We start from the raw sequence: 24115 nt of genomic DNA, 5'->3' as shown, positions 1-24115 counted from the left end.
CAGTGCTTTACGGTCCCTATTTTGCAGATGGGAAACTGAGGCAGAGTGAGGGGAAGCGACTTTGACCACGTCACACAGCAAGTCTATGGCAGATGAAGGTCTGATTTCATTTTTCCGAAGGCACTGAGCAACATAACTTCAGTTAAAGCCACTGAGTCTGACAGGTGCCCAGCACCTTGGAAAGTCAGGCCCTACAGAGGCCTGCCTTTAAAAGCTCAGATTGTTCAGTGGCAGTTTCCGGGCGCTGAGCACTTCTGAAAATCTAGTCCGTGGCAGAGCTGGGAATTGAACCCAGGCCCAAGGCCTCCACCACATGACCAGACTTCCACAGTCCCTGCCCTAAGTAACCCTGGACTGAAATAGCAGGGAAGGGTATTTCCAAGGCTAACCCCAGGTGCGGAAACTTTCCGGTTGAAGGATGCTGGTGAAGAGTGACCCTGTTGCTGAGTAAGGGGAATGGTCCCAGTGCTGTTATGACAGCAGCCCCATTGCCTCACACATTAAATGGAGCTCTAGGCAGCCACCACATACAGAATTTGTGTAGCACACTATCTTCAAAGCACTCTGCAGCATTAACTACCTCATTTACCCCCTCTGTGAGGAAAGTCAGTACCGCTGTCCCCATTTTACAGACTGGGGCCGGGGGGGGAGAGAGGGGGGGAGAGGTGGGCTGAGCCTTACGGAGGGCACATGATGTCTGTGGCAGAGCTGGGGGGCCAAGTCAGGAGTCCTTGGCTGTCAGTGCTGCCCTCATTTTCGCGCACCTGGCCTATGAGTAAGTTCATCGCAAGGCATTTCCTGTCAGGACTAAGGTGCAGGGGCAGGGCTGGGCCTGGAGGGAATGCGATGCACAAGCCAGCGCAGTCTCTCTCTTGCATTCATGAGCATGAATAATACCTTGCTGAGTCTGTGGAAGGGGAGAATATAATACGTCTTGTAGTAAAGGTCAACTCACGTGGCTGCACATGAGCTTCGTGTCAGTCCTTTGCTAACCATCCTTAACTCTTTCAGTGCCTTATGAACTTTGCCCACACAAGCAGAGAGTATATGGACTCTTCAGCATATACCCTGGTGTTCCACTGATGCCCCGGCTCCTCCCGCATGGACGACAGCACTTGTAAGGTTAATCTGCCAGCGTTTACTTGCCCAAATAATTGTAAGCAGGGAAAACATGATTATAGAGCCACATGACATTAGTACACAATGGCTCTGAAATGAGCCAGATTGAATTAAGCCTCCTAATGGCATCACATCCAAAGTAAATAACAAAAAACCAGATCCACCGGTGAGTGACAGGTCTATCAGTCAGATCCTATTATTAGAGCAGGAAGATGGGGTTAGCCAGTAATAGGAGAAGCATAGTCATTAAATCAGACGTATTGGCAGGGGTGCAGACAGTTTCAGAACTGGGAAGTGTGTAAGTACTGTGGGGTGTCCATGTGCTGAGCATAAGGTGTGAGCTGCCTAGATTGGCCATTAAACCTGGTGTTGTGTTGTGTGTGTTTAATTCCAAGGAATAAATATATGACAGGAGTGCTCTGTTTCTCTCTCTCAATAGTTAATAGGTACGGTGCCAGTTGGTGGTGCCCAAGAATATATAACATGGTTCCTGGATTTTATAGGACCAAGAAAAAGTGTGTGCTGCAAACAGCTTTCTCTGTGCAATTCCCGACATCAAGCTCTCAACAGCATCAGGACCTCCAAAGCACTTTGCAGATATTAGTTAATCCTCCAACACCTCTGTGAGGTCTGGAAGGAACATTGTTCCTATCTCTGATGGGGAAACTGAGGCTCAGAAGGGTTAAGTGATTTAGCCAATATCAGTGAGTGGCAAAAATCAGGAATAGAACAGAACTCAGGAGTCTGGTCTGACTACCTGACTATATTTCCCTTCATCCCAGTGAGACCTGCTTGTGTGACTTGAGGGCAGAATGTGTTGGTAGCAAACTGGCACACTAAGAAAATATCGCATTGAGTTTAAATATAAAGAGGAATCTGCAAAGCTTTAGGCCATATCTCAACACCAGGTTGTCACACTGGATCAGTTACATCATGATAATTTGTGTTGGAAGAGAAGGTGGCCTGGTGCCTAATGCACAGGAATGGAATGAACTCTGGCGTTCTAGTCTCCTGATGCCATCTTCCTCTGTGTCTGTGGGCAAAGCACTGAAGTGCCTGACTACAAAACTGCTGAGTACAGAAAGGGCTGGAGTTGGAGAGCAGTGGGTACTTTTATCCCCATTTTACAGATGGGGAAACTGAACTGGAGAGATGAAAGGCCCTACAAAAATACTAGACCGCATAAACAGCCAGATTGGGGTTCCTGATTATCCCTTGGTTCAGATTTGTAGTGTAGAGGAAACCTAACTGGGTCACATAACTGGGCTAAGGCCTTGGCCATGACCGAGGCTATAGCAGGTCACAGAACATCCCTACGATCTTGTCTGTACTACAAACTTTGACCATGTTGTGATCCTCTTCTCAAACTGGAGGGCTTTACAGGGGTCTGAACCCTTCATGCGTATTTTCTAAAATGAGGATAAGAACCTCCTGGCATTCCCTGCCTCTCTGAGCAGTTGTGAGAACTAGACTTTGTCTACAATGGACTTTTGTCAGTAAAACTTTTGTCATTCAGGGGTGTGAAAAAAACACTCCCCCGAAAAGTTTTACCACCGAAAACTGCCGCTCGTCGGGGGTGGATGTTTTTTATCGGCAGGAGAGCTCTCTCCCACCGACAAAGAGTGGCTACAGTACCCCTTTTAGCGGCACGGCTGTAGCGGCACAGATGTGTCGCTAAAAGGTGCATAGTGTAGGCATAGCCCTAGACCAGGGGTCGTCAACCTTTCAGAAGTGGTGTGCCGAGTCTTAATTTATTCACTCTAATTTAAGGTTTCACGTGCCAGTAATACATTTTAACGTTTTTAGAAGGTCTCTTTCTGTAAGTCTATAATATATAACTAAACTATTGTTGTATGTAAAGTAACTAAGGTTTTTAAAATGTTTAAGAAGCTTCTTTTAAAATTAAATTAAAATGCAGACCCCCGGACTGGTGGCCAGGACAGGGGCAGTGTGAGTGCCACTGAAAATCAGCTCGCGTGCCATAGGTTGCCTACCCCTGCCCTAGATAGTGTCTGCATAGTGCTCTGAATGCAAGTGCTAAGCATTGCTGTTCTCTGAGCAGAGCACAGAAGTCTGTTGCTCATGTGTGTACACTGCAGGGTTTATTTCCCTAATCGCTCCCTTTTTGATAAAGGGATTGTAGGGAGGAAAGTGACTAGTCCAAACTAGGTGCCTTCCTGCTTGTGCTGTTGCTCTGGGAATAGCCAGTGTTGCAATCTCTCCTGTCTGCAGGCTGTAAAGATTGTTCTTGCCCTCTTAGCCTCATGAGTGTTCTGTATTTTACAGCTCTGGTTTCCCTTAATGATTACATCCCCTGCCAAGGAACATGATGGGATACAAGTAGCTGGTGCATCTCTGCCCCTAGGGAGGAAGTTGTTATGAACCTGCTAGCTCAGTGACATGTGGCTGGGAAGAGCATAAGGCTACAGAAACTAAAAAACTAAACCACAGCAAACAAGTGTAGGCCATCACAACCTCCGTGTAAATGACTTGAAACATTCCCCATACTGGCCATCAGCTGATATTTGATGAGACCCTTCTGTACTTATCTTGTGGCCATTGCTGTTACCATGTGTGAGGTCAGTTCCTAGATTTTTCTGCTTTTGCACTGGGTAGATGGTTTAAAAATATTTTTGGAAGCTTTCCTTTAGCAGAAGGAACCTTGCTTAAAAAACTGACAATACCTGTAGAAAGAGGCAGGATTTTAACAAACTCATCAGTAGTCATCTTAAAATCCTGTGATGTCCCACAGGCATACACGGACCTGTGTGAAGTACCAAAAGCTATGCCTGCATCTTGCAGACCTGCCAGGACTTCCCAAAGCGACGATTGATTCTGGGTGCCTCAACTCTTGTATCCCAAATCCGTGACTCCTGACAGGGGCCCGAATTTCAAAGCGTGGGTGCCCACACTGGCTGGAAGTTAGGCTCTTTTGGCATCAAGATGGGAGCAAAAATTATCTTTTGGAAAAAATCGGCCCTAGTGCACAGTGAAATCTGCGCTCAGGTATGGTGCAGTGAAATAAAATGCGAGTTCCAAACTGTTCTGAAGCAGACCTGTGCAGTTTACAATCCCAGGTACAGTAGAACTCCTATTTTATGATGCAGTTTGGATCGAGGAATTCATAAAACTGAACACTGGAAAATTACAGTGGGTCTGGGGCATAAGTTACAGTTTGGTGCCCTGCATCGTGGTCTTGTCCTTGACATTACTGCAAAGAGATTTCCAAGGCAATGAAGGCATCAAAATGTGAAGGGGTGACATTGACATCACTTTTGTTATGGGATTATTTTATTTTATTTTTGTCTGGAAAAATTATCCATATAGTTGGTTGTTCATATGGTTGGTGTTCATAAAATTGAGGTTCTACTCTATGGTAAAGCTTCCATTTAGAGCAGTGGTTCCCAAACTGGGGTTTGTGAAATGTTACAGGGGGTTCTCGGGGAAAAAATTCCCTAATGGTGGCTGTCCCTAGGGACCCCGGGGAGCATGGGGCCAGCAGCCCAGAGCCCCTGGACTTCCAAGAGCTAAGCAAATCAAAGCAAGCATATCTATCACACTGAGGAGATTTAAACTTCAAGACTCCTTATAAGAAACGGAAAGGGAGGTGAATATTTTTTGCTGTTTTTAAAACTAAATAGGCAGCTAGTATTGTTTTTAAAATTATTATGAAGAACAAGTTTAAGCTTTGTTGTAACGTGCGCTGTTTGCCCGGACTGCTCAAGACCTGAATGCTTGTGTAGAAGGAACTATTTTAGTTGGTCTATTAAATACCTTTATGCTGTTTCACATCTGATACTCCTTGATGAAACATAGGAGCCTTGTCTTATAACAGGCTTATTCAAAGTGATACAAGCTACGAAAGTGAGATCTTGGAAGAGTGTTGCCATTTTCATAATGTAATAAAAGTACTGTAATGATAAATAATAATTAATAATAAATAGTGTGTAATAAGCATGTCATAAAAACAAATTTTATATTTCCAAGATCACCGCTTTTATAATTTATACTCCGGTAAAGGAGAAAATCCCTGGAAATATTCATTTTTAAGAGGGGGTTCGTGAGACTTGATGTGTTAGTGAAAGGGGTTCACAGGCTGTTAAAGTTTGGGAACCACTGATTTAGAGTAAAGTTAGTGAAAAACTGTCTGTGTATGCATGCCCTCTACTGGCTAGAATCAGGCAGCACAATGTTATATGTGCCATATTAACTCTCCTGTAACTCAAGTGCCAGGGGCCTGTGCTTTTGCAGCCCGTGGACCAGAGTTCTAGCCCCACTGTTGCCACAATGATCCCGGTTGCCAGTGCACAGCATAGTGACAACCTGGAGTGGGTAGGTGGCCATGGCTTTGTCACAATCTACAATCATGTTTCTTTGTGGCCAGGATTCGGTTAGAGCTGAGGGTGAAAGATGTAGCCAGGATTGGTAAACTGAAGTTCCTTTCTTCCTTTTGTTCTCACTTGCAGTGTGTTACTTACTGAAGAACAATATCAGCCCAGACCTGTGCAATGAAGATGGACTCACTGCACTGCATCAGGTGAGGCCTTGAGCTACCCTCACCATCCTAGGCTGCTTGTTAATGTGTACATCTTCCATGGTGCTGGAGCACCAGTGTGTCTGTGCAGGGCCATCTGCGAGTGCATCTCACAGAGACAAGGGAGGGTTCCCTTCCCACATGTATTTTGCTTGTTTTTCCATAAAACACCTGAAGTCTTCACATGTTGCAGCATCCTGTCCTCTGGGGCTAAGCTGAGCTCAGAGCCCCTCTCCCTACACCCAAAACTTACTTCCGTTAGAGAGGACCTCGGGCAAGATTTGGGACTTTAGGCCCAGATACAAAAAGCAGCACCTGTGCAGATCCCCATGAGGCTAGGCTGCCAGCTCTTAAAGGCAAGCTGACTCGACTCTCCCACAAGGCTGAGCTACTCACGGGCTTTGAAATAGGTTTGGTTCAATCAGTGCACTGGCTGTTTGGGTAAATTGCTGCAGCCTTCTTGTGTGGAGACTCATACATAGATTTAAGGCACCGTGATGTTCCTCAGATGTACCCAGCATTGTGAGGCACCTTGTCCTTGTCTATACCTGCCTGGGTCAGCTCCCTGACAACCTCGTCCCCAAGCAGCACAAATACTCCCCTCTCAGCCCACTTGGGCTCTGCTGTCCCTCTGCAGGTAAGCAACAGATGCCCTGTGAGCATCCCCTGGCATGGCCAGACACTTATCCACCAGACAATCACAGAATTACCAGGCCCGCTGTCCCTAAAAGGAACAGTAAACCACAGCTTACGAGTTCATTTTAGATCACAGCTCCAATTAACACACAGCACTTTTTTATAGAGAAAACAAATACAAGTTTATTTAACAAAGAGTAAAGATTCGTGCAGTAGCAAACAGAAATATTGGGAACACAGGGCTACATAGAAACACCGAGTTACATATAAAACAAAATCATAACACGCATTCTAGAGTCTGAAGTCAACTAACAAGATGCCCTCTTGTCTAATAAGGTACCACATACCCCAAAGTCCTTCTCACCGTGTTTTTCAACCAGATGGCTGTGACCCTTTTTTCATGAGGCCAAGCCCACTGGCAGCTTTGCCTTCCCCAGTGAAGGATAACTGGGAGTTCATCTATGCCCCAGATATACTTCCAAAAGTTCTTTGTCTTTAATCTTAAACATGATAACCCCTGCTGCTTTTGTTTTTTCCTGTAACCCCTGCAACCTATTGATTAGCATTCTGCTCAGACTGTCAATGGGAATATATTGTGAACCAGACAATACTCAGTTTGCACATGACCAGTCAGAGGGAGAAGCGTCTCTTCCCCCCAGCCTGACAGAAGTATGTGGATCACCTTTTTGTGACTGCCTAGCTCTCACACCTAGGGAACACAATTTTTAGTATACATATGTAAACTTCCATGTTTTCTATACTTACAGCTCACAATGATTGTGCTGACCAGCGTGACACAGGCTTTTATTAGAGACCTTACACGACAGTCTTTGGCAAACCACTATATAGACCCCAGTCCCAGGGTATCCCTACAGCCTTTATGCACCCCTGTGCCCTCTGCCAGCTGGCACAATGAGGTCCCTGGGTCTCAGGCACTTAGAGTAATTTTCCAAGCGTCCACACAGGGGACTACACTGAACTAAACTGCAATTTGTTAAATCAAACCGATTTTAATTCCTTCCCCAGTTAGAAAGTCCTGGTCTCTAGCACAGAAACACAAGAAGAATCTAACTGCTCCTGGCTCACAGGAGTTGCAGTGACTAGAAGTGCCAGCAGGCAGCCTCCTGCTCGCTGCTGAGAGGGGCGGCAGTGAACAGCAGTAGGGCAGTTGAGCTTCTGCTGAGCTCAGCCTTTCCCAGTCCATGTTGTAAATGCTCTCGTTGACTCTATGGCTGGAATGGGGATTTGTCTACAAATGACTTTCTCTCTTCCATGCTGCAGGGACGTTTGCTTTAAGAAAAGCTATTTCTCCACAGGGTCATTGTTCTTCAGACAAAGGGGAACATTTTCTGCTTGTGACACTGGAGGTTTCATTACTTTCACTGCCAGCAGGTGAAGTCATGCCAGGAAAACCCCACCAAGCCCATGAAAGGATCAGTCATTGTTAGGGCACAGTTTGGGGTTAAGGCAAGAACCATGGCATTACTGGCATTAATTGAATCCCAGATGAAATTATTGCACCATGTGTAGTTACTGTGCCTTTAGCAATTGTTTCTTGTGGAGGATGCAGCTTGTGGTATTGTGATCACTTACAAACTCTAAGTAAAAATTATCCCCTCTGTTTCTGTCCCTCACCAGTGCTGCATAGACAACTTCGAAGAGATAGTCAAGCTTCTCCTCAACCACGGGGCTAATGTCAATGCAAAGGACAATGAGCTGTGGACTCCACTGCATGCAGCAGCTACCTGTGGTCACATCAACCTGGTGAAGATTCTAATTCAGCAGTAGGTGGCCCCTGCTTCCTTTTTGTGTATCTCTTGGTGGGCCTGATTGCTTCCTCTGAGCTACTGAGTGCTCACAACTTCCACAGCTGTTGGTAGGATTGAGAACACTTGGTACCTTGTAGGATCAGGCCGATGGTGCTTGTTGGCCAGGTCAAGGCTACACGTTGCTGGCTCGTTATTAGGAAATGATGCCTGGGTTGGAAGAGTAGGGAAAGTACAGGAAAAACTAAGGAGAAAACAGTAAAACAGAGGATGACCTGGATCAGTTTGCTTTGAAGGGGGCAGGCGCTTGTCTGACCAAAGCCTCTGGATTTGGATTTCAATCTGTCACATGTGGCTTGTTGTCTGCTGGCTGGATGTTTGTAGTTCACCTTTCCTCTATGCTTCCAGGCTTCTGCTCGCAGTAGGTGGGCCAGGAGCAAAGGTGCAGTAAGAGGAATAGCCAGAAAAAACAAACGACAAAGGGTGAAACTCATCTCTGTGCATAGTGTCCCCACAATGCCCTGCGCACCATGCCAGTCCTTCAGCCAAGGCTAGAAACACTGACACAGGAAGTACAAGGTGTTCACGTAGCACAAATGCTATAGAGAGCCAAGCTGCACCACACAGGGCACGAACACTGGGCCTCCCACTCACCCCTGCCTAGAGCACTCGGGCGAAGGCCCTAATGTTTAAGCCCTTTGTGCTCTCTGCACTCGGGTGAGCAGGAGGCCCAGTGTTAGTGCGTAGCATAGTACAGCTTAGGGTTATCACACTAAATTGTACTTATCTGAAGGGAGGCTGACAAGGAGGTCTCAATAACCATACAATTGTGTCCCCAGGTGCTGTCTGTAGCATGAAAACCTTGCACTTTCTGTACTGAAAACTGTCTCTCGCCTTGGCTGGAGGTTGAGCAGGCTGAGAAGAAGCCCTGTATGCTAACGTGCTACCCTTCACAAGCAGTGTCTGTCTCCCCTTTCTGTACACCCTAGACCAGGGGTTCTCAACCTTTTTCTCTCTGAGGCCCCCTCAACATGCTATAAAAACTCCAGCTGCCCCGCACTGCTCCGGCTTCCCGCCTCCGACCTGGCCAGCGAGCGGGGAGAGGAGATGGTGGGGGAGGTGTGGAGCTGCCCCTGGGACTGCCGTGCTCTTGCGCTGCAGTTGGGGGGGGGGGGGGCAATGCCCTCCATGTCCCCAACTCTGCCCATAGGCTCCTGGCTTCTGCCCCACAGGGAGCACCAGGGCTTGGCGCTCTGGGATTCAGCCCCGCGCCTCCTGGCTTCAGCCCCGCAGGGGTGGCTCGGGATCGGGGCTTCAGTCCCTCAGTCCCTCCTGGCTTCAGTCCCTCAGGGGACGCTGGAGATTGAGCTCTGGGTTTTAGTCACGGGGGCCCCGCGGACCCCTGGGTGAGAATCACTGTCCTAGACTACTGCACTACCAGGTGGGAGACTTGGGTTCAGACTTTGGCCCCTGTTTCTTGGCCAGAGGACTCTATCTGTAAGGAAGATAATGCAGCAATGCTTCATGACCTTGAACAAACCCATCCATTGCTGGGAGCTTCCTGCAGTTTTCTTAGCCTATAATTAGGCTTGGAAAGATTAGATTTTTTTATTGGTAAACGTCAATTTCACCATACACACACATTGACTAAAAGATATTTCCATCAGTAGTAATTGAAATCTATAGATAGGCAAAGTGGAAAAAAATGCTGCTTGAGAAGTTATTGAAGTTTGATTTAAGGATATTTACTCTGTGTATTTTGACATGTGATGTTGACAATATGTGTTTTAATAGTTATAAAGCTGTCACTTGATAAATCTTAGCATCTGCTTCATTAAATAATTATTGTCTGACCCCCATAATTTTCCGTAACTGTGAAAATGTAAATCGATAAAAATAGAAAAAAAAATCTTAAAAATAAACATTGTCTGTTGAAATAATAAAAAAATGAAAATGGAATTCGGCCAGGCATAGCTCTAATGTTTGGGGCAGCTATATATGTAGCCTCAAGGTTTGGGCAAGCCCAGGGATAAAATTGGAGGGAACCTGAAAGTTTTGGGGAGGGAGGATAAAAATGGAGTGCAGAAATAAATGAAAGGTGGGAATGGATATTGCATCCTGGCTGGGCCCTGGAACATCCTATCTTGTGATTATAGGAAAGGATGTAGCATGAGGGATAACAAGCAAGCAGGGTCGGACTGGGAAGCTGGGAGCATCTGTTCTGGTCCATCCCATTCGGGTGGGTGCAGGGTGCCCTCTGTTGACTCAGACACTGGCAAACCAATACGGTAGTAACATTGTACCATGGTCCATGTTCAGAAGATGAGTTGTCAGTTGTCTCTTTCTAAGGATGAGGGATAACAGGTTTTCTGCAGTAAATGGCATAGTGTGGGGTTATTGTGATCAAAGAAGGCTTCTGCAACAGGTCTCACAGATCAAAGGACACTGCATCACAAGGCTTTGATGCCTGAATAGAGAACCCAGAGACCACCAAAGGTAGCAGCTTCCAAAGGATGTCAGGTCCCATGCTTTGGTAGCTGCTTAAATTGACTATAATACATTGCAAGTGTAAGTTATATTGTAATTTGCTCTGCTGATGAGAGAGAAAAATGAACAAGAACATAAATGCTGGTGGATGCTGTCTGCCTTCCTTCAAAGGCTGTAACCATCGCAGATCGAGCCTTAGCTATGTTATAATATAAAATACACAACCAGACTGCCTAGAGTTTGAACACGGACAGGGATTACCCTGTTGGATCAGAATAGTAGTCCATCTCCTTGGGTATTCAGCCTCCAACAGCAACCACTATAAGATTCAGAGGAAGAAGCAAGAAACCCTGTAATAGACAAAAGTCTGCCCAGAGAGGAATTACTAGTTTAGTCCCCACCTACATTCCCAATAACCCTCCTGGCACTCAGAACTTTTCAGTGAGGACCGGCCAGCCAAGTGTCCACTGACTAAAGATTTGTTAATGTCTGGGCGCTGTGTTCCAGAATGATGTTACAGTGGCTCATTGTGAGATGTTGCTTCTGGCACTGATGGGTCATTGGCCTGTTCCTTCCTAAAAGTGCAGGAGAGAGGAGTGTGAGCGTAGCAGGCGAGGCTGCTGGGGCCATGCACAGCCCAGATCCGCTAGCCCCAAATCCCATGGAGGAGGCTCAGTGTTCTATGAATACATCTACTTCAGGACATGTACCTCCCCATGTCAATCCTTCATAGGTCCCATGGACACCGCCTTTTATATCTTTGTCCAATCCTGGAGGTATTTGGGCACCAAATATGAGACATTACTATTAAAACTCCAGCTTGGTCTTCAGAGAAATCATCCCAGCTGCCATGACCTGTTGGATATTGTCTGTTATAGGGCAGCATCTGAGGTTCCCTTTCCTTCTATGTGTATTGGTGCCACTTCCTCATGATGGACTTTTTCTTTGCAGTGGGGCAGACTTGCTGGCAGTAAATGCAGATGGAAACATGCCATATGATCTCTGTGAAGATGAGCAGACCCTCGATGTCATTGAGACCTGCATGGCATACCAGGGTAAGGAAGGATGGGAATACTCAAAATACATTGGAAGTGGGTTAATAAAGTATTGAATCATGTTTTTGTGTTCCTCAGTGCTTGGTACTCCTATTGAGGAAAGTAGAAGTCACTGCATTGCATTTCTTCTTGGCAGCTGTTGGAAGCCACACTTTCATGAGCCTAATTCATAAAGTCCTGAATAGTAACCCATGGTAAAAGGTTCTATCCAGCTACCAATCCTTTGAGCCATACAGCCTCCCTTAATGGAGATCATTATAGCAGAGCCCATGCTGTGAAGGGTCTCATATGAAAAGACAACCTTAGATTTTGAGAGAGAGAGAGAGAGATGGGTGGTGGAGTTTGAAATCTGAACCTGGATCTGAGTTTAGCTCTTCGTTCTGGACAGGCTAGCTAGTTTACCTTTCCCAGGCCAGAGCTTAGGATCAGAAAGGCACTAAACCATTAAAGACCTCAGCCTAGAGAAGAAGGAAGATGAACAGGCAGCAGCGGCTAGAGGGCTCTCTGACAGAGAGACTGAGAAGACTACAGGGACTGCCTGTTTCTCCCAGGCCAGGATCAGGGGTGTCTGGATTGAGTGGAAATTACTCACACCTTGCAAGGCGAGAACAATGTTTAGGCAAGCCCCAGGTGCACAGGCCTTTTGTTTTGTTTTATCCCTTTGCTCTGTGTGCTATCTACCTTTGGGTGAATAAATAATGCTTTCTTTTGAAGAAGCAGTTTGTGGGTCACTTTAATCAGCTGCTCATCACAGACTCCTGGAGGAAAAGGACTTATAGATGCCAAGTATAGCTGGGCCTGACTGGTTATCATGGTTGCGGGAAACGGAGGCTGCAGCCCGGTGACTCAGTCTAAGCATACTGAGCTGCATGATTCCCTCCCGAGAGGTGCACCATCACCAGAGGTGCACCATCACCGGAGGTGCACCTAAGTGTCTTAAGCACAGCTTACCATGTAATAGTGATTGGCCTCATCCTAGTTGTTAAAGCTGTGGGTGCAGAAAGCTTGCTTGGCATCTGCCCTATCTATTAAGGTCCGTTTTGGTGCCCATCACTATAGAATCTAGTCTCAGTACGTGCATTCTGTCCTCACTATGCCTGGCTAATAGCCAGTGCTATTACCCCCTCAGTTTTCATAAGCTGGTTCTCAGATGGTAGCATCATCTGTTCATGTATTCCCTACTCATTTAAACACAGAGCCCTCTGCTGCGGCCACTGAAGTCAGTAGGAGTCTGGTTGCTGAGTTCGATGGGAGCAGAATTGGGCTGAGGTTTTCGTCTTTCTGTTTGAAGGGCATATGCTATACAGATTATGTATTCCCCCATTTTCCTATCTATAAAAGGGGGAATAAGGACAGCCCAGGGAATTATAGACTGGCTAGCTTAATTTTAGAACCCAGAAAGATAATGGAACAAATAATCAAACAGTCAGTTTGTAAGCACCTAGAAGATAATAAGGTGATAAGTAACAGTCAACACGGATTTGTCAAGAACAAAGCATGTCAAACCAACCTAATATCGTTCTTTGACAGGGTAACAAGCCTTGTGGATGGGGGGGAGCAGCAGATATGATATAGCTCGACTTTAGTGAGGTTTTTGTTTCTATCACACGTGACCTTCTCATAAACAAATTAGGGAAACATAGCCTAGACAAACCTGCTATCAAGTGGGTGCACAACTGGTTGGAAAACCGTACTCAGATGTCAATGGTTCACAGTCCTGCTGAAGGACATATTGAGTGGGGTCCCTCAGGGATCTGCCCTGGGTCTGGCATTGAGAGTACAATTATAAAGCTTGCGCGTGATACTAAGCTGGCCGTGATTGCAAGCTTTGGAGGACAGGATGAGAATTCAAAATGATCTTGACAAATTGGAGAAATGGTCTAAAATAATGAGGATGAAATTCATTAAGGACAAACGCAAAGTACTACTCTTAGGAAGGAATAATCACTCGCACAAATACAAAATGGGACATGACTGCCTAGGAAGGAGTACTGAAGAAGAGAATCTGGGGGGATTATAAATGGATCCCAAACTAAATATCAGTCAACAATGTAATACTGTTGCAAAAAAAGCTAACATCATTCTAGGATGTATTAGCAGCAGAGTTGTAAGCAACACATGAAAATTAATTCTTCCACTCTACTCAGCACTGATAAGGCCTGAACTGAAGTACTGTGCCCTGTTCTGGGCACCGCACTTTGGGAAAGATGTGGAGAAACTGGAGAGAGTCCAGAGGAGAGCAACAAAAATGATTAAAGGTCTAGAAAATGTGACCTACGAGGAAAGATTGAAAAAAATTAGATTTGTTTAGTCTGGAGAAAAGACTGAGGGGAAACATTGTAACAGGCTTCAGGTATATAAAATATTGTAATAAAGAGGAGAGTGATATATTGTTCTCCTTAACCACTGAGGACAGGTCGAGAAGCAATGGACTTAAATTGCAGCAAGAGAGATTTAGGTTAGACATTAGGAAAAACTTCCTAAGTGTAAGGGTAGTTAAGCACTGGAACAAATTACCTAGGGAGGTTGTGGAATTTCCATCATTGGAGGTTTTTAAGAACAGGTTAGACATACACCTGTTAGGAATGGTCTAGATAATACTTAGTCCTGCCTCAGTGCAGGGGACTGACCTAGATGACCTGTCAAGACCCCTTCCAGTCCTACATTTCTATGATTTCTTACCCTTCCAGAGCTGCAATTTTTCTCCCTTGCCAAATCTCTTCCCTGTGTAACATACACATAAGCAGTGACTATCCTATGGCAAGTAGCAGGGTGGTTGAAATAGACCATAAGTTCCCTCTGAGAATGGGGGCCTGCTTCCTGAGCACAGAGAGGGGAGTCTCCCTGTCAGCCATGCAGCACATAATTGCCTCCTGCACAGATGGCCAAGATGGTCCCTTCCATTAGGCCTGCTGGAAATGCGGGTCAGGAATGAGGCTACCTCTGAAAGGGTTAGTGCCTCAGCTCAAAATTGCTTCTAGCATGCAAAGGGGTAACGAAACAGTGGTTACACCATCGGTTCTCAACCTGTGCAGCTAGCTGCCTATGAGCCACCAGGGTTTGATAGCCTCTCATCTTTCCAAGCAGAGAAGTTGAGGGCACGTCTTCACTACCCGCCGGATCGGCGGGTAGCAATCGTTCTATTGGGGATTGACTTATCGCGTCTAGTGAAGACACGATAAAATCGATCCCCGATGGCTCTGCCGTCGACACCGGAAATCCACTGCGGCAAGAGGCGGAAGCGGAGTCGACGGCGGCGTGGCAGCGGTCGACTCGCCGCCGTCCTCACAGCCAGGTAAGTCGACCTAAAATACACAACTTCAGCTACGCTATTCACGTAGCTGAAGTTGCGTATCTTAGGTCGACCCCCCCCCCCCCGTAGTGTAGACCTAGCCTGAGTTTCGGGGGGGGGGGAGGGTTAAAATTGAGCTCCTGTTTGCTCTGCATGGGCACATTTGCTCTGGCTCTTGTCCCCAGGGTAGGATTTTGCTGGAATATCATTCTCACGCCATTAGGAGCACTATTAACCTGGCTGTGCTTTGGGGGTACTGTACAATAGAGTGTGCCAAGTGTTCTGTCTGATGTTCAGCATGCAGATATGGTCAGACAAGGAATTTGAACCCAATTATTGCTGTTATTTACTGGGTCAGGAGAGGAAAAGAACATTTCCATTTCCCTTTCTCCCTGTTAACTACAGGCATCACACAGGAAAAAATCAATGAGATGCGGGCTGCTCCGGAGCAGGCCATGATCTCTGACATCCGAGGTCTAATTGCAGCAGGACAAGACCTGAACAGGACAGATATTCAAGGTGCTACATTGGTGAGCAGAATTGCTACAGTATCCACCCTCGTCTGTCCCTACAACCTGTGTGAATTCTAGGAGGCTGTCAGTGGTGTGTGTCTTTTGTTAATCTCCAAGGACAAGTACAGTGTGAGGAGGTAGAAAGCTAGTGGCTTCTATTTTAGGTCATCTCCTTTGAGCAATAATGGTGTCCATGAGTAAAGACTTCGCAATTCAGGGCCTGATCTTGCTCCCACTGGAGTTAATGGCCAACTTCACAAGAACGTAGTAACAGATCAGATCACTGGCCTATCTAGTCCAGTATTCTGTCTCTGATAGCGGTCCAGTACAAGCTGCTTCAAAAGAAATCCCACAATGGGAGTCCTGTACACTCCAATGGGAGCATGAATTTTGGAAAAGTCTTTGGGCAGGCTGAGTAAAACCATTCAGTAGTTCTATTATCACTCCTAATCCCGTTAGTGTCTGATCTGACTTCTACTGAAGTGAGAAAAAAAATCCTCATTGACTTTAGTGGGATCAGGCCCAACTGAAGGATCTGACCCCATATATTTTTGGTTGCCCCAAAGGAGTCTGTTTGGCCTCTCACTTAAACTTTCCCCAAAAGCTAGGGTGCCCTAGTAATACTGTTTTTAACTGTAGTGTATTGTAGCCTGTGTGGCTGTGACCTTGGTAAGTTGACATTTGAGTTCAGAGGTATCTGAGAAGGCTTTGGTATCTACAGGCCCACCGACAGCAATTCCAGGCCCCAGGACAGAACAGTCAGTTGGCCCCTTAGAAACGGATGGCTGAGGTTTGATTCATGCAGGGTGGGCTGGAGTCGGGCCACACGCTACTGCTGGTCTGTCATGGCGTCGCCACATGGGCGCGGAGCTGCACCATGTGCGGCTGCTGGTGCACACACGCATATGCCACGGACGCTGTCTGCCTGACATTTGGGCAGTGCTGCGCCTGCACTGGCTCGTGCCCAGCGAGCTGCCGGCTGCATTGCTGGGCGCGCTCTTCCAGCACCACCAGGGCTTCCACATGCCCTCCCGACTGCCTTCGCCACTGCCGGTACCACCCTGCGCACGCCTAGGAGCCCTGCGGCCCACCCAGGGGGGGAGGGATAGCTCAGTGGTTTGAGCATTGGCCTGCTAAACCCAGGGTTGTGAGTTCAATCCTTGAGGGGGCCACTTAGGGATCTGGGGCAAAATCAGTACTTGGTCCTGCTAGTGAAGGCAGGGGGCTGGACTCGATGACCTTTCAAGGTCCCTTCCAGTTCTAGGAGATGGGATATCTCCATTAATTAATTAATTTATTTTTATTTAAAGGGCCTGGGGCTCCTGTCTGCGGCTACCATGGCAGCGTCGGCGGCCAGGGGCCCCTGGGCAATTGCCCTCTTTGCCCCATCCCCCCCTCCCCCCCCCCCCCGCCGTCATGTCATTACACAAGTGGCCAAACCATGGCAGTGTAATTAAGTCTCTAACTCTAAAACGTTGATTAGTGAGATTCAGAAATCTTTCCCGTATCATTAGTTACAAAATCTGAGGAGGGCAGGCTTTCTAAATAAGACTCTGGCGGCTGGAATCTTTCACGGGGCTTACATTTTCATGGTATTCCGAGGTTTCTCCTTTTAACTAATTTTCAATTCTTTGAACATCCTGTTTGACTATTCCATTAGCATCACCCAGCTCTGGCTTGTCGGCCAATCCTAAAATCTCTGTCTTATCATACCAGCACAGTAGAACTGTTATAATTTTGACAACTTCCCCCCTGGGGATCAAGCTTGCATTTACCTTTCAGGCTATTGCTTGTGAAAGTCAAGAATTTCCCACTCACATGCAGCCCCCTGTTGGCCTCATGAAGATATGACCACTGATGCAAAGCCTATAAGAAATGAGCTAGCTCATGATGGTTTGCGGGGAAGATGAGATTTGGCACTCCATATATTTTATAATAGAGTGAGGGGATGCAAATGTATATAGTATATCCGATTGTGTATTCCTTTCACCCCCACCTTCGGTATGTTGCTGTTTTAGATTGTGACCTCTCTGAGACAGGGACTGTCTGCCTGTGTGTTAGAACAGCACCTAGCACAATGGGGCCCTGATCTCAATATTAATGATCACCAGCTTTGAAAAACTATTGCAACTGCCTTTTATTACCTGACAGCCACAAACTTCTAGTCTGGAATGCATGACAGCAATGGCTCGTTTTCGTAGGGTGGTGCAGGCAGCTAGCATTTCTTTTAGAAAAGCATTGAATTTTAGTACAAAAATAACTCTTACGCAGAATGATAGGATATGAAAAGGGCAAATTGAGCTTCAGACCTCCCTGCTTTGAGAGTGTCCCTTAAATTACACACAAGAGAACACCAAGAAGTTTGTCGAGAAGACAGCTGGTATAATTTCATTTCTGTGGCATGATCCACATTCCTTCTCCATTATGGAATGTGCAGAAAGGAGTAGAAGTTCTCTTTTCCCGTACAACACCACTTGAAATGGAATTACCTCTGAGGGGGAGGGACTGCTGCCGACTTGCATACAATAAATTGCAAAACAGAGCATGGAGCAGGAAGAGGGTATGTTTTGATCAAGGATACAGCAGCAGACAGACAGTATTAAGAAAAACTCCCCAAAGAGACCTAAATGTCCTCACAGAGTAGAAAAGATCCTCAGATGCCATTTGTGCTCTCGGTATCAGACGTTGGAGACCAAAATCTGAAATGCAGAGTCCCTGAATTGCAAGCAGTCAGGGATTTAGATATCTTATTCACTTAAATTGAGAGTGCAAGCAACAGCATATGCAAAACTGTGGCCACGGAAATGGAAGCCTGGCTATGGCCAGGCTGAAAACTTGGTCCTAGAGATCCATTCCAGAGCATCTCAGAAGAATGTCCTCTTTTCCCCATTGTCATGGAATGTGCAGAGTGCCCTTTAGCTGTGATCCTCCACCCCAGAGCTGGCTGCATTGTGGTGGTGCTGCATGCTTAGTTTGTGAAGCATTGCAGAACCTTTTGAGATAAAAATACAAAATTTGGTGGGGGGGTTCATTCCTGACCACAGAGGCCTGCCACATTGCACCTAGCTTCACAGTACCTTACATTTATCTCTCCATAAATAGTTATAGATGGTGATTTCATTGGTTTAAAATGTACTTTGGATGCTGCTTTTATTTTGATACATGTTAAAAAGCACTTACATGTTAAAAACCCTTGGAGGACATTTTTAGATCAGCCCAAAGACCTTCACTGGCAGAGATTTACCTAAACCACATTGATGGTGTTCCAGGGTCCAACCAAACTTCCCTCGAAGTCAATGCAGTGTCTTGTCATTCACTTCAATGGGAGCTGAATCCAGCGCTGCTGTTTTTTCTTGGTCTAAACTCAGACACTGCAGTGGCATCACCTGGGTTACTTGGTGAAGAAGGAAGTTCATGAGCCTTAAACAGCAATTCATACTCTCTGTTCCTGGTCTCTTAGCTGCACATAGCTGGGGCTAATGGCTACCTGCATGCAGCTGAGATGCTTCTAGACCATGGAGCACGGCTAGACATCCAGGACTGGGATGGCTGGGAACCTCTCCATGCTGCTGCCTTCTGGGGACAGGTAAACATTTTTGTTGAAAGTCTATTTTGTGCAGCTGGTTCACCTCAGTGGGAGGCTAGGGCAGCATTTCAAAGCGGAGGACGAGTGCTCTGGCCAGAGAGTGCACACTCCCTTTGTTTGCAAAATCCAGGTGTTCTGTGGGTGCAAGCAGAGCAAGTGTATTGTGTGGGCAAAACAAGTCCAAACAAGTGCCAAAAAAGCCTTAATAATGCCATGATTCGCTCCGCCACACACATACACCAGCCAATATTTTGCATATGGCATGTGTTGGAAAACTACTGTTTAGGATGATTTTCGAATGCTGTGAAAATGTCATTGGCACTGTTTCTTGTATCCCTCCCCCTGTAATGCTGGGGTCCTAGTTACCAGTTGTGCAGGGCTCAGAAAGCCCTAAAAAAAGACCTAAAATTAGCTTTTTAGACATCCACATGTTACACCTTTAAAGTCTGATACCTCAGGCTCTCCCTAGGGTAGAAATGAGTGCAGGTCCCACTGAGGAGCTGGGAATCTCACTGTGCCAGTGTTGGAGGGTTGGAGTGTGTTCTCTGCCTGTACATGTACATACAAGGAATTGATTTGTTCCTAGTTTTTTTCCCTCCAACTCCCAGATCTCATGGATACCTATCTGCTAGTATTGTTCCTTAGGATATACATGCCAGGGTCCATTGCCAATGGACACAATGCCATCCTGTCAATTAGACATGGAGTGGATTTACTCCCAATTGTGGGGTCCCCGCCCATGGGCTGGAAGCATTGGGGGGTATCTAAGCTCAGAGTCTCACTAAGACCCTGGTGATTCTAAGTGAGGCGCTATCCCTGGGAGAGCTGGTGGGAAATCTTCCAATGGTTGAGCTGGTAGGAACTGTGCTTAGTATCTTGCATGGAGATCACTCATACACTCACCAGCACAGTCGGAGATCCTGGTGTCAATGAATCATGCACCCCACTGGTCCATAAGTTTGTCCCTTAGATCATATGCAGCTACTGATTGCCTAAACAGGGCTGTGAATATTGCTTTATTTTCCTTGCTGCAGATGCAGATGGCAGAGTTGCTGGTGTCCCATGGGGCCAGCCTGAGTGCCAGGACGGCCTTTGATGAGATGCCAATAGGTGAGTTCAAATTCTGTCCTGGGTAAGGGTATTTCTGATCCTGGCTAAATCCCTAGGATTTTTCCAGACAGCACAAAGAAACCAGGGAGCCTCTTAGCCTGCTGGAGTTCAGGGCTGAAATTTTTAAAAGTCTGATTCTTTTCAAGTGACTTAAAACCATAAGTCCCATTGAAAGTCAATGGGATTTAAGAGCATAAGTGCCTCAGTCACTTCAGTGCTTTTGAAAATGTTACCTTTGCTCTTGAAGCATCAGCCTCTCCTTCGTACACCCCTGCCCACGTGTCTCCGGCTCCCCTTCCACCTGCCGGCTGCAGAACTGTGAATGGTTTGCTGCTTTTCAGGTCTTCTGCACCTACTCTGTGCAGCCCGAAGAATGTGGTTTTTATTACCCTGGTTTGTTGTGGCCAGATTCCAAGCCAGTTTGGTGTGGAGTGGAAAGTGGGGAGATAGGGAAGTCTGACACCTCGACTTCCAATCTCTGTTTCTAAGAATCCTATCCCCAGCTGCTGACCTACTGTCATTGTGTGTCCACGGGAACAGCAATTGGTTAAATACAGAAATTCTCAAAGGCTTCTTCCCTTCCCCATAGACCATCCATGTGATTCCAGGATTCACCCTACATTTCTAGAATATCAAAATATAAAGCAACGGTAAAAAACATCTCTTCCCCTTTGTGATGTGAGGTACAATACACTGCACAGAAGAGAGGGATCAAGTCGGTCTCTCTGGCCTCTGCAGAGCTAAATTCCACAGCATATTCTCCAGTGCTTTTTTCCAGTCCTGTTTTAGGTGCCCCAGACAATGCTGCTTCCACCAATTGCCTTAGGGACTGGCTTTCCTGTTCTGCTTACGTTTTCCTTCTCAATTCTATTCCATTATCTCTACCAAACTGTGAAGACCAAGAAGGCACAGCTTTGAGGGTGGCACAGGAGTGTCTAATTATGGTAGTTATCATGTGTGCCCCCACTCTCCCTGTTCCATTCAGCTGAGTGTATCACATTAGTACAGTCCTGCTCATGGCTTGGTTTGGTTTGTGTGTGCCGTAGACTTGTGTGAAGAAGAGGAGTTCAAAGTGTTACTGCTGGAGCTGAAACATAAGCATGATGTGATCATGAAATCCCAGATGAGGCACAAGTCCTCCCTCAGCAGGAGGACCTCCAGCACGGGAAGCCGAGGGTGAGTGCGAAATTGATCTTCCCACAGATCATGCCACACACTAGACTGGATAGCATCCTTGCTGTCCCAAACTTGAAAGCAGAATACCCAGTATTCAGTATAATCAGATACAAAGCTGTCTGCTCTGAAGTTCAGTGGACTCTCCAAAAGTCTGAAACTGGGCCAATTGTTCAGTGAGCTTTTTTTTTGGAGATTGTGCTGCTTCTAGAAAAGTAGGCTCCATGATGCAGTGCATCAAACAGTGCGGGAAAACATAGCAGGTGATAGGGGAGTTTCCCATCTCCTAAATCATTGGTATTTGTTCCATCATTGATTAATGCTTTGAAAAGATCTTCTCATGCATGATAGTTCTAATGACTGGAGATGTGGGGAAAAGTGGAGGTATAGCAATAGGTAACAGAAGGACAGAATCCCGATACTCTTCTGCAAGTTGACTGAACATGCAGTCTACCTAGAATATTATTTTTCTTTATGAATTTAGAGTAGTAGTTCTCAAGCTATGGCCTGCAGAACTCCACTGGACCAGTCCACAGGTCCTCTCCTAGAACAAAACAAGTGGATAAAGCTCCAGGGGAGGCTGGGTGGAAAGCTGTCCACTAGCAGAGCTGTATGTGAGATCTCATCTTCTGAGCCCAAATCCTCTTTGAAAAATTCCTTTACCATTTCTATGCTTCCCTTTCCTCCCTGTAATGTGGGAGTTAGGGACCTTTTCTACCTCACATGGGTGCTCTGAGGCTTAATTCATGTTTGTAACGTGCTCCTAGACACTGATGGAAGCTGCTGTAAAGTGCAAGAAGGATATGAAGGAGCTATCGTGTGAGGAGGAGCTCCCTCACTGCCCCATCTTGCTAAAGTCTCTGCTCCCTGCTTCTCTTCTTCAGGAAGGTGGTGAGGAGGGCGAGTCTTTCGGACCGAACCAACCTTTACAGGAAGGAGTATGAGAAGGAGGCCATTGTCTGGCAGCAAATGGGAGCAACGGAAGAACAGAGAAACTCAGGCTATGCTGGAGAAATCATGGAGGCTCGATCTGACCAAGAGAACACAGATCCAGTAAGGAACCAAATTCATGTTCTAGTTTCCTATCAAAATTCATAAAGAGCCTCAAACCAGAGTTGTGAATGGGCGTGTTGGTTATGAGTACTTGGACACTATGGTGATAGGTGTTGTGTGAGAACCTAGATTATATTAAAGACAATGTTAAGGGCACATATTTAAATACAAGGCCAGATTCTGGTTCCAGCTACGCTGGTGCAAATCAGGAGTACTGCCCTGGAAGTGAAAGGAATGATGTGGGATTCACAACAAAATAAATGAGGCCAGAATCTGACCCAAAAAGTCAGGCAATTGCAAAAACTCATGTTCTCATATAACAGTGTGTATTTTTATGTGCATTTAATAGACATCATGTAGGTGCAATGTGGGTGGGCCAATATTTCTAGAAGAACTTGATCTTGCACTCTCTGGTGATCTTTATTTAATTCAGTTACCATCATGCTGAACTAAGACAAGTTTTTTTTGCATTTAATTGCCTTGGTTTTTAAAAAGAAAACAAATGTGGAACTGTCTTTCTATGTTAACATTTAACTGGTCCCAGTTAGGATTTGAAGTTCACACATTAATGAACTAATAGGGCTGGGGGAGAGGTAATTTCACCCCTTTGGTGCTACTCTTTGGCTGCAGGAATGGATTAAAAGGGACTGGCCTGGACTAGGAAGCTGTGGAAGGGATGGATTGTACTCTGGGAGCTGCTTCTCTTTAACGTTTTCTCATTACAGAATTCAGTGCTGGAGAAGTCTATGCTCCTTCCTGAGTTAGCTACCAAAAGCACACAGAGTGACCCTGAATCCTCCCTCCAGAATGGACTCAGGGCATCGGCCAGCACTTACCAGTACTCGGTTTCCAACGGGGACGTCTGGAAAATGCACACAGCTCCAGACTGTAATGCAAGTCAAGCCCTGCCCTATAGCAGCCCCAGTGTCCCCGACTCTCAGCAAATCTGGGGTGGCTACAAGGATCGCAGCCATCAAACACTTTCTGAACTGAAGCGGCAGCGGGCTGCAGCTAAGCTGCTTAACCACCCCTTCCTCAGCACCCACTTTGGCACCAGTGTGAGTGGGGTAGTTGAGAATGGGGGCGAGGCCAAGGAGCACCTGATTGATTCCAGGACTTCTCCCTACAGTTCCAATGGGACATCGGTTTATTACACAGCATCCAGTGGCGATCCCCCTCTCTTGAAATTCAAAGCTCCCATGGATGAAATGGAGGAGAAAGTGCACGGGTGCTGCAGGATTTCCTAGTGTCATCCATGTCTCACCTCAGAGGAGACTAAAAGTGGATGGCCAGGTTAGCTTTATTACTGAGGATGGGCTGTTTCCATCCCCACATGGGGAGAACTCAGTTTAGTTACATAGGACTTGATGGGGCCAGCCTCATTCATCTTGAATAGTACCTTACCCCGCCAGTAACCCCACTGCAATCAAATGAGTAAGGCTGGCAGAGTGAGGCCCATAGTGGAGAAATGAAGTACACATCTTTGCGTACAGTAAAAAAAAGCTACCCCACTCTTCCTCATGGCAGTGTTATGAAAAGGACAGTGGGGGGCTCTCCACTCTAAATCATGAAGGGTCTTTGAAAGACAAAACCATCTGAATTAGAGTCCTCCCTTTCTGAGCCTCCTGCTGGGAGCCACCCAGCTTCTGGAATGCGACATGCTGGGCCCGCCTCTCACTCATGGATGTGATAGGTGTATCCCCCGAGAATGTGTGGCCAGCCCCCTGCATTTGTGCAAACAGCCCAGGGGTTGCAAGTGCAGACTTTGAGTCTTTGGTGTGTTTCATTTGCT

General features: G+C 46.4%; 1 protein-coding gene across 2 annotated transcripts in view; it reads left to right on the top strand.

Moving 5' to 3' along the window:
* PPP1R16B (protein phosphatase 1 regulatory subunit 16B) overlaps positions 1 to 23570 on the top strand; it is a 73883-nt gene extending 50313 nt beyond the window's left edge. Inside the window, exons 2-10 of one of the 2 annotated variants that reach the window (XM_065414871.1) lie at positions 5586 to 5656; positions 7928 to 8073; positions 11494 to 11597; positions 15295 to 15419; positions 18862 to 18987; positions 20022 to 20097; positions 21144 to 21273; positions 22155 to 22323; positions 23049 to 23570. In XM_065414871.1, the coding sequence (XP_065270943.1) occupies positions 5586 to 5656; positions 7928 to 8073; positions 11494 to 11597; positions 15295 to 15419; positions 18862 to 18987; positions 20022 to 20097; positions 21144 to 21273; positions 22155 to 22323; positions 23049 to 23570 (1469 nt within the window). The remainder of the gene's footprint in view (positions 1 to 5585; positions 5657 to 7927; positions 8074 to 11493; positions 11598 to 15294; positions 15420 to 18861; positions 18988 to 20021; positions 20098 to 21143; positions 21274 to 22154; positions 22324 to 23048) is intronic. The other variant, XM_065414872.1, reaches the window with a different exon arrangement.
* The last annotated feature ends 545 nt before the right edge of the window (positions 23571 to 24115 follow it).

Source organism: Emys orbicularis, chromosome 12 (assembly GCF_028017835.1).
Source record: "Emys orbicularis isolate rEmyOrb1 chromosome 12, rEmyOrb1.hap1, whole genome shotgun sequence".
NCBI lineage: Eukaryota > Metazoa > Chordata > Testudines > Emydidae > Emys > Emys orbicularis.
The sequence above is the reverse complement of the archived record's forward strand: the minus strand, read 5'-3'. Positions and strand labels throughout refer to the sequence as shown.